At 30.0% G+C, this 16005-nt stretch overlaps 1 protein-coding gene across 1 annotated transcript in view; it reads right to left on the reverse strand.

Annotated features, from left to right (window-relative positions):
* The window catches only part of LOC113550912 (protein sprint-like), an 85401-nt gene that overhangs the window by 48926 nt on the left and 20470 nt on the right, over positions 1–16005 (reverse strand). Inside the window, 1 exon segment of the mRNA XM_026952867.1 lies at positions 6947–7051. Coding sequence (XP_026808668.1) covers positions 6947–7051 — 105 coding nt within the window.

Consider the following 16005-nt stretch of genomic DNA (forward strand, 5'->3'; position numbering starts at 1 on the left):
CCTCGACCACAAAAATATATTATACCAAACTCAGCGAACGTGTCACACACTATATAATACTATTTTTTTTATTGGTATACATTTTTTACGCTTGAACGATATGGCTAAAGGTCGACAATGCAGTAAAACATTAACCGACACCGATTAGGATTGCAAAGTGCAAGTGCTCGTTAATTACCTTATGTACCTATCGGCTAACACCTTCTCGTCCATAATATTTTTGAACCGTAACCAAGGTTATATTCGCCGTTTATAATATAATATGTGATCAATAATTAATGGCATGCAAAAATATCACAGTATGTATAACAGTGTTATATAATACTTAAGTATAATAAATCGTTTTTTTATTATTATTTTTTATTTATTTTAAATTTAAATAGATAAACGAAGGGATTGAAACAGATTTTAAAATTCCTAGTCCAGACTGGGCGTAATAATAAAATATATATCTACATCGTATTAAAATTTGGTTTTCGATATAAACTATATAAAATATAATAACAGTAATTATAAAATCAAATTGTAAGTCGCTAATGAAAAATTACTAACCATCAACAGCGTATACTGTAATGAAAATATATGTATGTACAATATACATAGAGGTATCATATATACATGTACTCATAAATTATACTATAAAGTTGTACAATTTACCCAGCAAAAATGGATTTATTCATATGTGACTACTCCATCATTCATGTCGACTTCGCATTATTTTGAATATAAGACAAACTAATTATATTCTCAATACCGTAACACTCATAAACGAAATAATGCATTTTAAAGTAAGAACCATTGTATTATAATTTATACATTAGGTTTTTCATATCTTATATACACTTTTCTTGATTTACTGGTATGTAAATATTTGAATTACAAATTTAATATATTACACGTCACCAGTTTACATAAAACGTATAAACTATCAGAGATGAAATATCACGTTTTGCTAAATCTTTGTAGGATTATCAACATTAGCCAGTTATTGACGCTACCACATATTGATGAATATTAAACATAAGTCCTAAATATAAGTAATTAGCAAACATTAAGAAATCAAGGAGAAAGATTTTTTTTTAATAAATGCATAATCAATAAAAACGAAAACACATTTAATGCCTTAAAATCATTTAAGTTGTATATTAATCACAAAGCGGCGATGTGTTGAAGAATAAATAACTGGAACTACAGTGTAATATTTTCTCCATTTACAATTTGAATATTCTTAGACACACTTTTCAATCACACGCGACCTTCGAGTTACTGGCATCAGACATTTTACCTGACCTTTTAATCTCGACTTTTGATTGATGAAATATTCAACGTAGTGAGTAAAATAAAAAATAATAATAAATAAATAAATCCAACCGTGAAAGGTGAGGCAAACACACACATTGACAGAAGCAATCGGCACAGTGACATTTTAAATCATCCGTCGTTTACACGGGGCGCACGAATAACACATCCAATACCATTTATTCCCCCTGGGCACATGTTGATGCGTCTGTTTATGTATTCAAGTCTGGTTCGGTTGACCTGCCGGTTGCTAGTGATTGCTTTTAAACGGGGAAAAAATCGCCTGAATATTTGAGTACTCCGGGCACGGGCCCATCTCGGTTACAGATGGTCTCTTAGGGGACCAACATATAAGGAGAGAAAAAATACTCGTGACGACCCGCACACGTTGGTTGGTGGTGGCAGTGTAAAAATACAACATCCAACTAAAAAACTGAAATGTGTTAGTTTTTAATTTCATTTGTTAAAAAAACAAACGTTGAATGAACAAAACACAAAAATTATTCCCGGAACCGAAATTTAACGTAACATTACAAGTTCAGTAGGCCGACAAAAAAAAAAAATAATGAATACAACCAATTATTTAAATAACTTTAAGTTTTATTGCGCATTAATTAAAATAACAAATTACGTGACCTATACGATCACGTACATACGTGTTATTGTCAAACCAGACTCAATAATAATAATAATAACTAACACATCGATTATTGACTTAAATTTTTAAAATTATTTATTAAATAAGTTTAACAATATTTTAAAATATTAGAATATTAATTCAATGATTATTTTAAACTATAATTTTAATTTATCTGTTAACAATCTATACAAATTATAAGGTACAATATATAGTAAACAATGATACAGTCCAAATTAAATTAAAGTAATTTGGAAAAGGCTAGCAATTTGTATAACTGTATAGAAAATACATTTTACCTGAACCATTTCAAATTGTACTAGAAAAATCGTATTGAATCTTAACATACATCTAAAGGTAGGTTCATCTGCCTACTTACAATATTTTTGCATAAATGGAAACGGTAATACATCAATAAATAAAGAAAAATACAAATTACTACAGCACAATATTTTGTTTTTATTTATAAATACAAAAATATTTATTTAACTGTTTGATTAACAGAAGCGTTTAATAAATATTTCGTTACGATGACACTAAATAGTGACACAATAAGCAATAATTTAAAACCGTACAGTATAGTTAACGACCTTTAAGTCTCGAGTAAACCTGTGGAATAAAGGATATACGATACGCGCGTGTCATTTTATATTACAACTACAATCAAAAATTATTTTTCGAAAAATGTGTTAGACATCAATTAATAAATAGGTCTTGGATTTATTTAGTTTTTATGATAATATACATTTATATTGCAGTAAGTTTCCAGATCGCCAAAGTCTAAGCAAGAGTATTGTTTTAAACATTAAAATTTTGTTTTAAATTACTTTCGAATTGCGATAAAAAAAAAAAAAAAAATACAAAACCGCACAAACAAGTTTTTGATGTCTAGAGTATGTCTGGAGGAGAGGTACAATGATGATATTTACATACTCGACGGTGATCGGATATAGTAACTACTATACTACTATATCTACTATATTGCTACTGGGAAATGCGTTTTGATTATTATAAAATCAGCTCACGAACCGTGTGCATAACATAACATTACCTATAAGACGAAATGATGGAATAAACATTATGCAAACTCGTTACAAATAAAAAAAATAATAATAACAAACATAATAAAATAAAAATCATATACATATTACATATACATCTTATTATATTGAAATAATGACTAAGTCAAAAGCCCAACAAACGCGATTGAAAGATTGTCATTGTGTGAACAGATAGAGAGAGAGTGAGAAAATTATATTACGTCCAATCCTATTAAATATGAGATCATCAGTATAGATGCATATTATAAGACATCACGATGGCAAAAACCGACTTCGCCTGCTTCCGCCGTTTTCAAGGACTAAGAAACCACAATCGTTTATTATTTTTGATAACGCTATTGTCCTGTAGGTTTGTAATTCATGTATTGTACAGTATGCAAATAATATTTAATAAAAAAGCAGTATCATAATTTTAATTTTGGATAAGTACCGTGTAGGCCTAGACAGTAACTAAAGAGAAACATTATTTCCGTTACAAGTATAGAGAATTATTAAAAAAAATTCGAATAAGATAAAACAACAATTACAATATCATCAAGATCGTTGATAATAATCCATCAAATTTCAAAAAATAGGCTAGTGTTCAAGTGTATACTATGTTATAACACAGAATAATTATAGTTCATTAAATATGTACAATTACAATAATGATTTATATAATATTAATTGAATTTAATAAAGTCTTATTAGAAAAATATAATCGACTACTATCGCATTATGTACTTTAATTTAATTTTCATTACGGTGCAATAATGTAATAATTACATAATTTTAACTCTAACTATATATAATAACCTATGTGATTATATATCTATTTAACAACCAAGTAACTAATTTGATTAGACTTTGACTATATAAATTTAGAGCATTGCCTAATTAATTTTATTTAACTAAATATTCTTTCTATCTAAATAATATAAAAGATACAATATATTTTATATATATATATATAAATATGTATATACTTTTTAATAGTTATATTAATAAAATAGACACACTGTATAATATTTTATATCTGTACGCGCGATTAAGATATATCAGCCAAAATTATAAATTTACGGACTTTCACAGGGGACATAGCAAACAGCTGCATATTTAGTTTTGATGATACTGCATATTTATATTACCTACATATTTATTTTCGAAAAAAAAAAACATTAATTTAAAATAGAACATGATTATTGCTTTGTATTGCCGTATTATTCTTGTTAACCTGCTTTTAGAAATAGTTTAACTTTCGTAAACGGTAATACTTTTTTTGGGTATAAAACTAAATTTTTTTAAATCGTAAATATAATATATAAGTGTGTATACTGTATATGCATCTGTGCATACATGTCTGCTGTGATTTAACTATACAATGAACTGCGAATATGTATTTATCGTGGGAAATGACAAATTTATGTAACTAGCCGACCTCGATTATGGTAGTATGATTCACGCAATAAACCACAAATATATACTTGTCGATTTTTTTTTTGAACAACCAATAATATCACTTAAAAATATCACCGGCACCATCGAACCGGACCAGATACCGTCAAAAATAAAATATAATGTAAATATATTCGTATAACTCGGAGAAAAAAAAACAATAGCCAATTCTAGAGATTATCAGCCCGGGAGAACGTCTTTGTCAACGACCTAATTTCCTGAACACATGCATGAGGTGTACACTCGTCGAAGCTTATACACCACAACAATGAATGCGTATAATCAAGATCGGCAGCAAAGCGAGAACGCTGCAGTTTATTGTAAAGATGATTGCACCATATCGGCATACTGTTTAAACGACAATGACCGAGTCACTTATAGAAAAGATATACAACAGTCAAACTATTCTAAGGTTCCTACCTTATAGTTTACTACCACATTCATTGTTGTGAGATTTACATAGTAATCAGATTGTGAGTATAAGTTTTGACTGTTTGAGGTATAAAATGACTGGTATCAAATAATACATAATAAAATATGTAATGTCCACTTTCCAGTTTAACAATAAAAACCCATTTGAAATCTTTGCACATTTTATTTTCTTTCCTAATCATACTCGTAAAATAAATTTGTTTTTAAAAACGCCGAGACAAAACCGGAAGCTTGGATCCCAAAACACACTAGACAATTGTATGGTCAACAGACTATATAGAAAATAGATGTATAAAAGGAAAATAAACGTCTTCGTCAACATTTAACTCGCCTACGGCATATACTATATACGGCTTGGGTCGACCTTGCTGTACAACGCCTTTCAAAACATTGATTACAGAAGCCTAATTATTGTTACTATATAGACAAGTTTATATTTGGTTCTAACAATAGCAACAATGACGCAAGTAGATTAATGTAGTTTATTATATTTAGTGTATTTTAAGTGTTGTAATACATATAATATGAAGTCAAATTTTAGATGAACAAACAAATTTCAAACTACAAATAACTAATTACTTTAAAATCTAACACTATTCTCCAAACAAAATATTGTGACAAATAAAGTCTTGATGCAAATATGAATATTAAAAAATGGCTGTCCTTGAAAAGTACGAGTATATTAATATTATACGTGTAAAATAATGTATTAAGATATTGAAATTTACTAGTATATTATGCAAAATGTAATATAAATTATTTTTAAAATGCGTATATTTAATAACTGATTTTGTATTAGAAATAAAAAAACAACGATTCTCCTGTTGGATGCAAAACCTGCAAAACCTAGGTTAGAATTCTACCATAATAACATGTGCAACTTCATTACTGCACGTGACCATCGCTGTAACGATTTCGTGAGATTCCATTGCAGGTCTCTACACTCAATGAACGACGATGTCTGGATTTACACATTCGAAATTAAATCCAGACTTGCATAGCCCGAATTCCTACATATGCAATCATCACTGCAGTCTGTGATTTACGAACACGCTGGCTTATTTATTATTATTTTTGTTGAATTTCGACACACCAACATCGTATATTATTATATACAGCGGTCAAGTGGATGAAGGGACGCGGGAATTGGTATGTTTCGGAAAATTCATTTTGGCCGCGCGCAATGTACCCTACAAACACAATATTAAATAATACCTCCCCGATGTATACATATATGTATGAACTCTATGTGCACGAGGTGTAGTTGATTAATTAGGTGTTGGGTTTTGTGCAGGGCACGCACGCGAACAATGGGGCGCGCAACTTAATCTCCCGCATTTTACCCAGCCCTGTCGCTGACCGACGACGGCGACAGAACATCTGTTACGGACACGAGACTGTATAAATTATATATATATAAAATATGATATAATATAATATCTATATATGCACGTGTGTGCCTTTTCATTCGAGCGAGGCGCCGCCGCCGCAAACAGCCACCGGTGCGTGAAAAATAGCCAATGAAAATACCACACGGGCTATACTGTTTTGATGAGGATTGTACATTATATGTCAAAATTGAAATTTAATTTTCAATTATCTCCAGAATAAACAATTAATTACAATCTTGTTTTCGGATGCGATTTTCACCTGTTTAAAACGGCGATCTTCTACGTAATTGAAATTATAACGAGTAAGGACATTAAATTTTAATACATTATACTTTTCATAATTACTTTCTTATTTTTAATTCGTGAAATAACTAGTTTTTTGCAAGTTATTAGTGTGATATTAATATACATATACTTTTTTCAGTATGAAACAAATTCAATTCACCATTTAAAGTATTATACATTTCGTAACAAAATAATTGTTTATACAGATGGTTTATTTAAACAACTATTGTCCAAACATCGTATAATATCAACCGTCGAATTGTTATTGATTCGATTGAAGTGGATGATATATTATAATCAGTTTCTTTGTAACACAGAAACACGGTACGGAACAGCTATTAGACTTATAAGTTATAACAGTTATCAGGCAATATAACATACGAATGAAAATCGAAAAGTTGACTCACCTATGAGGAGGCACGTACGTGGGAGATACCATAGTATTTCCTGTGCTCTTTATTAACACAGAAGTGTAACGGGTTATCAGCATGGTAGTATCGCCTTCATGGGTGCTGCGTAGGATACACAAACACACATTTAATATACACACACATAAGGCATATATAAAAAATAAACAAAGATTTTGTACAGAACAAACGATGGGTTAATGCATTGCGGTCGGTATCGAAACGGTTTAAAGTTTATGGCGGGTTGAAAGGGATACACAAGATAGATAATGGCTTATCAGTATAAACATCATAATATATATGTTATCGTGAAAACAAAGACCTAACACGTATCGACGCCAGACCCTCATAAGCAAACGGTTATATTTGATTTATAATAGTTAAACATTAGTTTGTACTAAGCGATTCGATATGGAAAAATAATAATAAAAAAAAAAACATACTGATGACAGTGTTTTTACTCGATTTACGGAATGCTTACACGTGTATTTTGTTCATAGACCAATTTGCGACGAACCAATGATGCGTGTAAATAATTTCTTTATTTTTTCGTTCTTTTAATCATTTAATTAAGTAACAAGAGTGGATTATAGTAAATGTTCTAAATACTTATACGCTATAGGTATACAGCGTATAGAACAAATGAAATTTTAAATCAATTAATATGAATTTTTGAACAAAATTACAAAACTAATCTAATGGTACGTATTGAACGAGATAAAAACGGTAAATATATTGTAATTATATTGAAATAATTCTCAGTTATTGCTGTTTAATAATTATTATATTTATAGCTTAAATAAGTGATGAGATTAAACGTTTTAAGAAAATTCAAACAAATTAAAATTAACAATATTAAAAAAAAAAAAATCACTATCAAAGAAAAAATATATGATCTTGGCTAAAATACCAAGAAAATCGTAAATGAAAGAAAAAAAATTAAAAGAAAGTAAACGACCAGCAGTGTTTAAAGTCAAACGATTATTTTTTAAATTTTTTTTTTTTTATTCATTGCGTATTACCCGTTTCGTACTCGACCGTATGTGCTATAATTGACATCGATTACCATTTTTATCCGAGATCGACGACGGACAGCAAAAACGCGCTACACGAAATAAAAAAAAATTCACCAAAAATTATTGAACCGAAACGCTGAAACGAACAACGGGAACGCAAAAACACAAAAAACCGAGCGCGCTCGAGCACTTATAGGCGTCTATGATACGTGTGCAACGACGGGCACACACGCGACACACGACCGACACACGGACACAGTACGGCGTGTTCGTATATTATATGTGCTTATATTAAGTGTATTATAATATGTATATAACTTGGCATAATATAAGAGTGCCCATAATAATAATAATAATAATATACTATAACACGCCGCGGAACACACGCACGCACCGACTAACCGGTTGACCGGCCGATCGATACACGCGAGGCCCTTCTATAATGCATACGTAGGCGCGCGCCACCCGCCCACCCGTCCCCCACCGACATCGAACACACACACACACGACAACTCGCACACACGCACCCCCTTCCAAAAGCGTAATATAAATAACCGACCGCATAGGTACTATTCATTATGCGTGCTCAACATCGGATGACGAAGATCCGAGTATAATATTATGTACCTATATATATATATATATACAGTTGCAACCGAAGAGGTATACCTTATATAACTACCTATATAAATATTATCCGGAGAGATGAACGCGCAGCCGCGCACATTATCGCCGACACTTGTATTATAGGTGGCACAATAACCGGATAATCACCCGAATGATAATAATAATAATACCGTAAGTATGTAAGTACGTATATGACGTGTGCGCCACGTTTGTGTGTTGTGCGTACACGTGCGTCGTGCTGCAGCGATTGCCGCTGTCGCGCGACCCCGGCGTTTAGCGCGTTTATACGCACGACGTCGGCGACCCAGAGGTCCTGCCGTTGTGTGTTATGCGGGTTTTTTTTTCCAGTCAGTTGGTTTTTATCTTCCGTTTGTTTCGCCGCCGTCGAAATGTCCGCGATGAACTCGACAATAGCGCGCGGTGACCTATGCTGCTGCAGGTAAATGAATGAGGTTTTAAAAACAATGCAACACACGTATCGTTATCATAATATATGGTGGGAGGAAATGCGTACGACAGCCTGACGTTTTGTAGACCGCGATAGAGTGGATAGGGACACGGTTGGGTATGCGGTGAACTTAAAGTTGATAGCTCCCACCGTAGTCGGCTTCTACTATAGGTTTGTTTATATAATGTGTAACATGCATCCCGTCGAAAATGTTAGTACAATAGAGGTTGTTAGAGTAAAATCCTGTTGGTAAAAATAAGGATAATGCATTGAATAGGAGTATAATAATAACTTATTTTTAAACACCTATCCCGGTGTTTCGTAATACAATAATATATAATATTATTATGTTCGCAATGCGATATATTGTTTATAAATAACTACAGTTTTTAATAGGAGGTATTTAACGATTCGAACAGTGATTTTAGGTTATATAAGTAGTATTATATTGACAATCTCAAAATAATTTATACTTAATTAATACCAATTATCAGAATGCGGAATTAAACTATTAAAATGTTTAATAGTTTAAACTGTTATTATATAAGTTTGTACTGTTCAATTCAGTTAAATATATTACGTTTTTAATTCACTAAATAATTTGGGCTATAGTGCACAATTAACATAATACGCTATGCGTCAATCCATAATCATTATACACTATTCATAGTGCTGAATGCGTGTAAGCTATATACTGATTGATTCATTTATCGATTAACGAATAAATCATTATTTTAAACCCTATTAATGTATTTAAAAATATTTTATTTTATATATTATCCAGTCGAAATTAAACATTTTTTTTTTTCAATATTTTAAGAGTTTTATTTTTGTTTTACTTTTTTGAATGACAACTTAAATTTTTAATTTCATGCTCTGAAGCAGAATAAATATTTTTAAGAACGTTAATAGATTTTGAAGTGTTTTTCAATAAAAAAAACTTCAACAATATTCAACAATTATTTTAAACTAAAAATATAAATACAACCCATGTGTACTTTAACGAAAATATTATAAAAACATAATTTGTATTTTATTTTAATGTATGCAAAGAATAAATTAATAATAAAATATATGCTCGCAACTTTAACGCATTCGTACAAAATCTAACCTAAATCCGTAGAGTTAGATGTGTACTTATTGTGTATGCAAAAGGGTCATCGGGATCGACTTATGGGGTGGAGTCACCCTTTTTGAAATTCAGATTTATGTAAGTTTGTTCGTGTGCCCTCCCGTTACTAGCACGCAATGTGTAATAACGTCGATGGGTTTACCATTTGTGTTTATATTTTTTTCAACAACAAGAAACGATTTGCGTTAGAAGTAATAACCGACCAAATAAACCGGTTTGTTTGCAATTACAATCCTACTATTCTCCGACACCCTCTTTGTACCATTAAAATATGTACACTAAGCAGTGTATAAAGTGGTGTTTTTTATAATAGTCAAATTCCATTTCATTTTGTACAATTTCACAAATTTAAATACGATTTCAATTAAATCAATTGAATCTATAAGAGCGATAATTCGTGGCAACGGTATACGACGTTTTAACGAGCTTTTAATGTAAATAATTTGGAATACATTTGGTGTATCTGCAAACATATGTTTATCAACAATACTTGTATAATTATATTTACACCATTGTAGATGGTCCTAACTCCTAATACATGTCATAATACTTGGCATTTATTTTTTCTCCATTTATGAATGTACAGCAGTTGTAACTCGTAAAACTGAATTATAATTTACAGTTTAGCATATTTCTTTTATTTTATATATATATATTTTTTTTTTTTTTAAGGAGTGTCATTTGTGTTTCACGACGCGTGTGGTTGCTGTGCGGTCTGACACGTGTATACTACTTTACTATTGGGGGGAACACTCGAACCGAAATCATAATACTGTTCACACACTCACACATTCACGTTATGTTTGAATTTAAAATGCGTAATGTGTAGGATGATGAACATGGGAAAATATTTGCAAATCAAGCCTAAATCAAAATATTTTCTAGAATACGAAACCATGAATTTAACCGACATATAGTCGATGAGTCCGACGAATAATTCAAAATATTATAAAAACATGTTAAGGATATAAAGTTTTGAAAATAACGTGGGCTGGCTTTAAAACAACCAAACTCATTTAGTAGTTCTATAGAATGACTTATAACAGTGTTACAACTTTGGTCAATAGTAATATTTTGAATAAGTCAGAATAAGATACTGAATTATGTTTTGAAAAGACAGCTGTATCGTGTAGTATAGTAGAGTATTATAGACTATAGTACTATTATAATACACTATAAATATGGTATACTGGCAACGAGAAAATTCCTTATTTTCAAAACGTGTGCGTGGTAGTTTCAGCCCCATGTCTACTGGGTAGAGCATATAAAATGCGAATAAAATGCAATCTCAAAAAGCCTTCCACCGTGTCTGATCAGATATATTCGGACAGTCACCCACGCCGTAGTCATAAATATATAATAATGGACTGAATCCTTAGAGTATTACTCTCTGGGGTTTCATTATGTGCGAGACATCCGACACTTAGCCAACTACTCGGTTTCCGAAAGCAAAAAAGTGTGTTATTTACTTCCGATAACGGGTTTATATACGAACAGGAAAGAAGACTCTTAAATTCCAGTCTCCAGAGAATCTATAAAACGATGGGTTAGCTGTAATTTAAAAAGCTATAACAACTCACAAATACAATTTAAGATCCATAATGTGAGGATTAGATTATTAACTAAATAGTACTTTTAAATTTTAATGATACAATTTAATATGTTTTTACGATAAATTTGACTATAAATATGTTATCTACAACATATAATAAAACAGTAAAAATAAAATCTAATTTAAAATAATTAAACATTGTAACTCATATACACCAACTACAATAATGTATACAAAATATAATAAATAGAAATATAATTGTTTTAAAACTATTATTATTTACCGAATTCAATCATTTTCTAAAAAACACAAAATATTCACTATCAATATATTAAAAATATTATTAAAATGTACAATTTTCTCGATTAGTATTATATTCATGATGAAAAAAAAACTGAAAAATATAATTATTTTTATTAAAACGAAAATGCCATTGTTAAATAAAATATACCAAGAACTTTATTTCACTTTACGTACTAAAAGAGGCTATACAAGAAATTAAAAACCAAACTGCAGAAGCCTATAAATAAAACGCTGCTCTGCGTGGGGTCTAGGGCATTTCAGGGGACTCTTTGCAAAATGAGAAAACTTCAAACGATATTGGGTCTCATCCAGGTGAGGGCAGAGGTGTAGGTGCAACCCTAGCAACTTTTTCAACATACCCCCTCACCGTTACGATTAATGGTAGATAGAACTCAAAAACAGCAGGCGTACAATGTTATAGACGTTCACTTCCTATACGTAATGTACCTATAATATTACAAAAAAAAATTTACGCACATACGGATCCCTTTAACTTTCTACGCCTATAAATATAAAATTACTTTGCAAAAAGTACTTTAGAAGATAAGTGTGGTTTTTAGTATCCCTAAAAAAATACATTTGTAAAATTCGTTTTGCGTATTAATGATTTAAGTAAAATTAAAGAGTTACATTTTTATAATTTATACGATAGATATCGTAAATTTAAATTTAAAACTAAAATGAAAAATAAATCAGACTTACTAGCTATATAAAATGACTAAAATAATGTTGCTATTTTTTTTATTATCAAATATCGTTTTAATTTTTACAACTGTTTTTTTTTTTTTTATTTTTTTTTAATGTTATTATTTTATACTATTAGGTTTTAGATGGTTATAATTTATGATGATTACATGATATCATAATTTCATAGTTGAAATTTGTAATATGCTTACAGTATAATGTTATGATACAAATACGAATATTTATATTAAATTTTTATGCTACACTAAAATTATTTCACATTATTTAATTAAAATAAAAGAAAAATTGAAAGGTAAGTTAAAAGAAATGAAAATTTTAAATGTCGATACATCGAATTTTAACAACTACTCGTTTTTAAATTAAATATAGTCTCGTGATTTCAGATGAAATTGATCACACTTATCCATTATCATATTTATTAAATACATTATACATTTAAAAGAAATGTATAAGTATGTATACAACCAGCTTGCTATAAATTTAAATGAACTTCTTGACGTACACTTCAACTATAAGTACGAGTAAATCTATCACATAAAATAACTGATGCACATGACATTTAATAATGTGTGACTATTTTAAATCAGATCTATTATGGCGTTGTTAAACCGTCATCGTAAGTATGTGTAGATATTATAATATGCTAATATATGATACTATTAAATACTAGTACTAAATTAATACCAAGATATCATAACACCATTAAAGACGACGGTCACATAGTACTCGTCGTGAACAGATAGCAGCGGCCTGTGTCGTGACATAAAACTGTCTCGGGTGTTTAAACACAACTGGAATATTGTATAATGTTAGAGGGATTTCGATACTTAAACGCCTAACACTTATATGTTCAGTCAAATGGGGTAGGTGGGTGAGTTGAAAAAGCTTTCGATAGTGCGATTTCCATTAACATGCAGGGTATATACTCTTAAGTAGAAACTTAAAGTGGGGGTAAGGGAGAGTATGTATACACGGGTTTTGTATAATATGGCCCACCGCGGGTATTACATTACGCCATATATATGTGTATGTGTGTGGTGTGTGTGTGTGTGTGCGTGTGTGCGAGTAATGTTCAGGAAACTGGCATGCAGGGGAGCAACTAACACGAATATCATCCTTGTTGTGAATATTTCGAAGGAAAGGGCTGAGACCGATAAAACGCGATTTACAACATTGTGTTAGGAACGTATAGGAAATTTTAATTACGAACTAGCCGCATAATGGCACTGGGTGATAATGGGCTTTAGATTTATGTGAAAATGTGTATGGTTAATAGAATACAATGTTATAACCAAAGTTTGGCCTAAAGCCTTTTGTGCTCTCTCCTAAACTTCATTGAAATAAGAATTAAACGTTTTCCGCTGTAAATAAAAGCGTAAATCATTTCCTCATTTTTTTTTTCAACATGCAACTTTTCATATTTTTTTTTTATATTCAACAATATCTCAAATATTGTATTTTTAGCACAGATGGTATGTTAAACATTTTATGTTCAATTTATATGTACAATAATAAATTTAATAAAAAATAAGAATCATAAGACTCTTTTAAATTATATGAAACATTTATTTATATACTACTATTTGTTATTTACATTTATTTGTATTTACATTTATATACTTATTGAGATTTTATGTTTTGTTCATTTTGTGATGTCATATTAAGAAGAAAATATGCACACTTCAATCAATATTAATTTTGATCACAATAAATTAGTTATTTTACTCAAAATCTATTTTAATAGTGGAATAATTTATCACAGTCCATATCATATGCTAAATTTAATTTTAATTTAATATCAAAATTAAAATCAATTGTACCGTCGTATTTTAATGTATATTACACAATCATACTCCATTTTTTCAATACTATAAAACTTTGAGATGAAAAATAAATATTAAGTAATAAATAATTTATTTCTATTAATAATCAAGTTTATAATTTTAAGAAAACAGAGTTTAAATAAAGTATGTTATAAGTAGTACGTATGTTGTTATTACCAATTAAATTGAACAGATAATAAAGTTTTGTATCAAAGAAATTAAATTATATCATTATTATACACAGTTCTAGAAAACTGAGTTGAAAAAAAAGCCTTTCAAAATAACTTTAAATATATGGAATTCGTAATGAAAATTACTTCTATACGACAGACAAAATAATTATTAAAAGTTTCGTTATATTAATATGAATTACCTACTAAGAATATTTTTTATTTGTATACCTGAACTCTGAAGTATAATATATATGATGTTGAAAAAAACATTTTTTTAACAAATTTACACAATTAATTAATTGATAAACAAAATAATTAAAGATGATTTTAATAGACATATTAACTAAAATGTATAGCTGAGATATAGGGATATTATTGTAGGTATATTTGTTATTTGGCCAGTATCTAATTATATTATTACGAAACCCACTTAGCAAATTTTACGCTAAAGAAACTAAACCATCAAATGTAATTAATTTTAATTATATTTTAATTACTTAAACAAAAAAGCAATTATGAGCATATTACAGATGTAATAACATTTTATTTGACAAAAAAATATATATATATTAATTACTGTGTTGCTGTGTTGCTGTGTTGCTGTGTTGGCAAATAAAATATAGAATATAAATACGGAGGAAACAAGATAGAAAAGTATAGTATAACCTACAACAAAACGACACATATACACGCGAGAAGAATTATGGAATTAAATTTGCAATAGGAGTGAATAACACTCTTGGTAAGCCTATCCAATGACTAGTTAAACGTGCAAAGAGAAAATCACACAATCATATTATTACTATTACAATTTCATACATTTTATCTCTATTTTTAAGACATACTCACGCACACGCAAAACTCACGATTGTACATTAATCAAATTCATCGCACTACTGGTAATACACCACAGTATGCGAGAAGTTCCACGGCTCACGCTCCTTTCTATCGCCCCAGCGGTATACAAGTGTGTTGATAAAAGTTGGATTGAAAACCCAGTTATTTATGTGTTGTCAAAAGTTTAAAGAAACACATCTTACACCGCTAAGTCCCATAAGCCACCAGTTTTAACCCCGAAAAAGTCTTTGTCGTAATAATAAACAATGGTAGTATATTGTATGATTTACGCTGGTTCGCTGGTTGGGGGTAATTCCTTCGCACTTTAGCATAATGAAATACGAGCGGTTAAGGGTTTTTTAGCATCGTGGATCAGGTGTGTACAGAGTAGGTAAGTAAACTTTTATTATAGTTTAAAATGTACTGGTAGTTTGACGTCTATA

Source organism: Rhopalosiphum maidis, chromosome 2 (assembly GCF_003676215.2).
Source record: "Rhopalosiphum maidis isolate BTI-1 chromosome 2, ASM367621v3, whole genome shotgun sequence".
NCBI lineage: Eukaryota > Metazoa > Arthropoda > Insecta > Hemiptera > Aphididae > Rhopalosiphum > Rhopalosiphum maidis.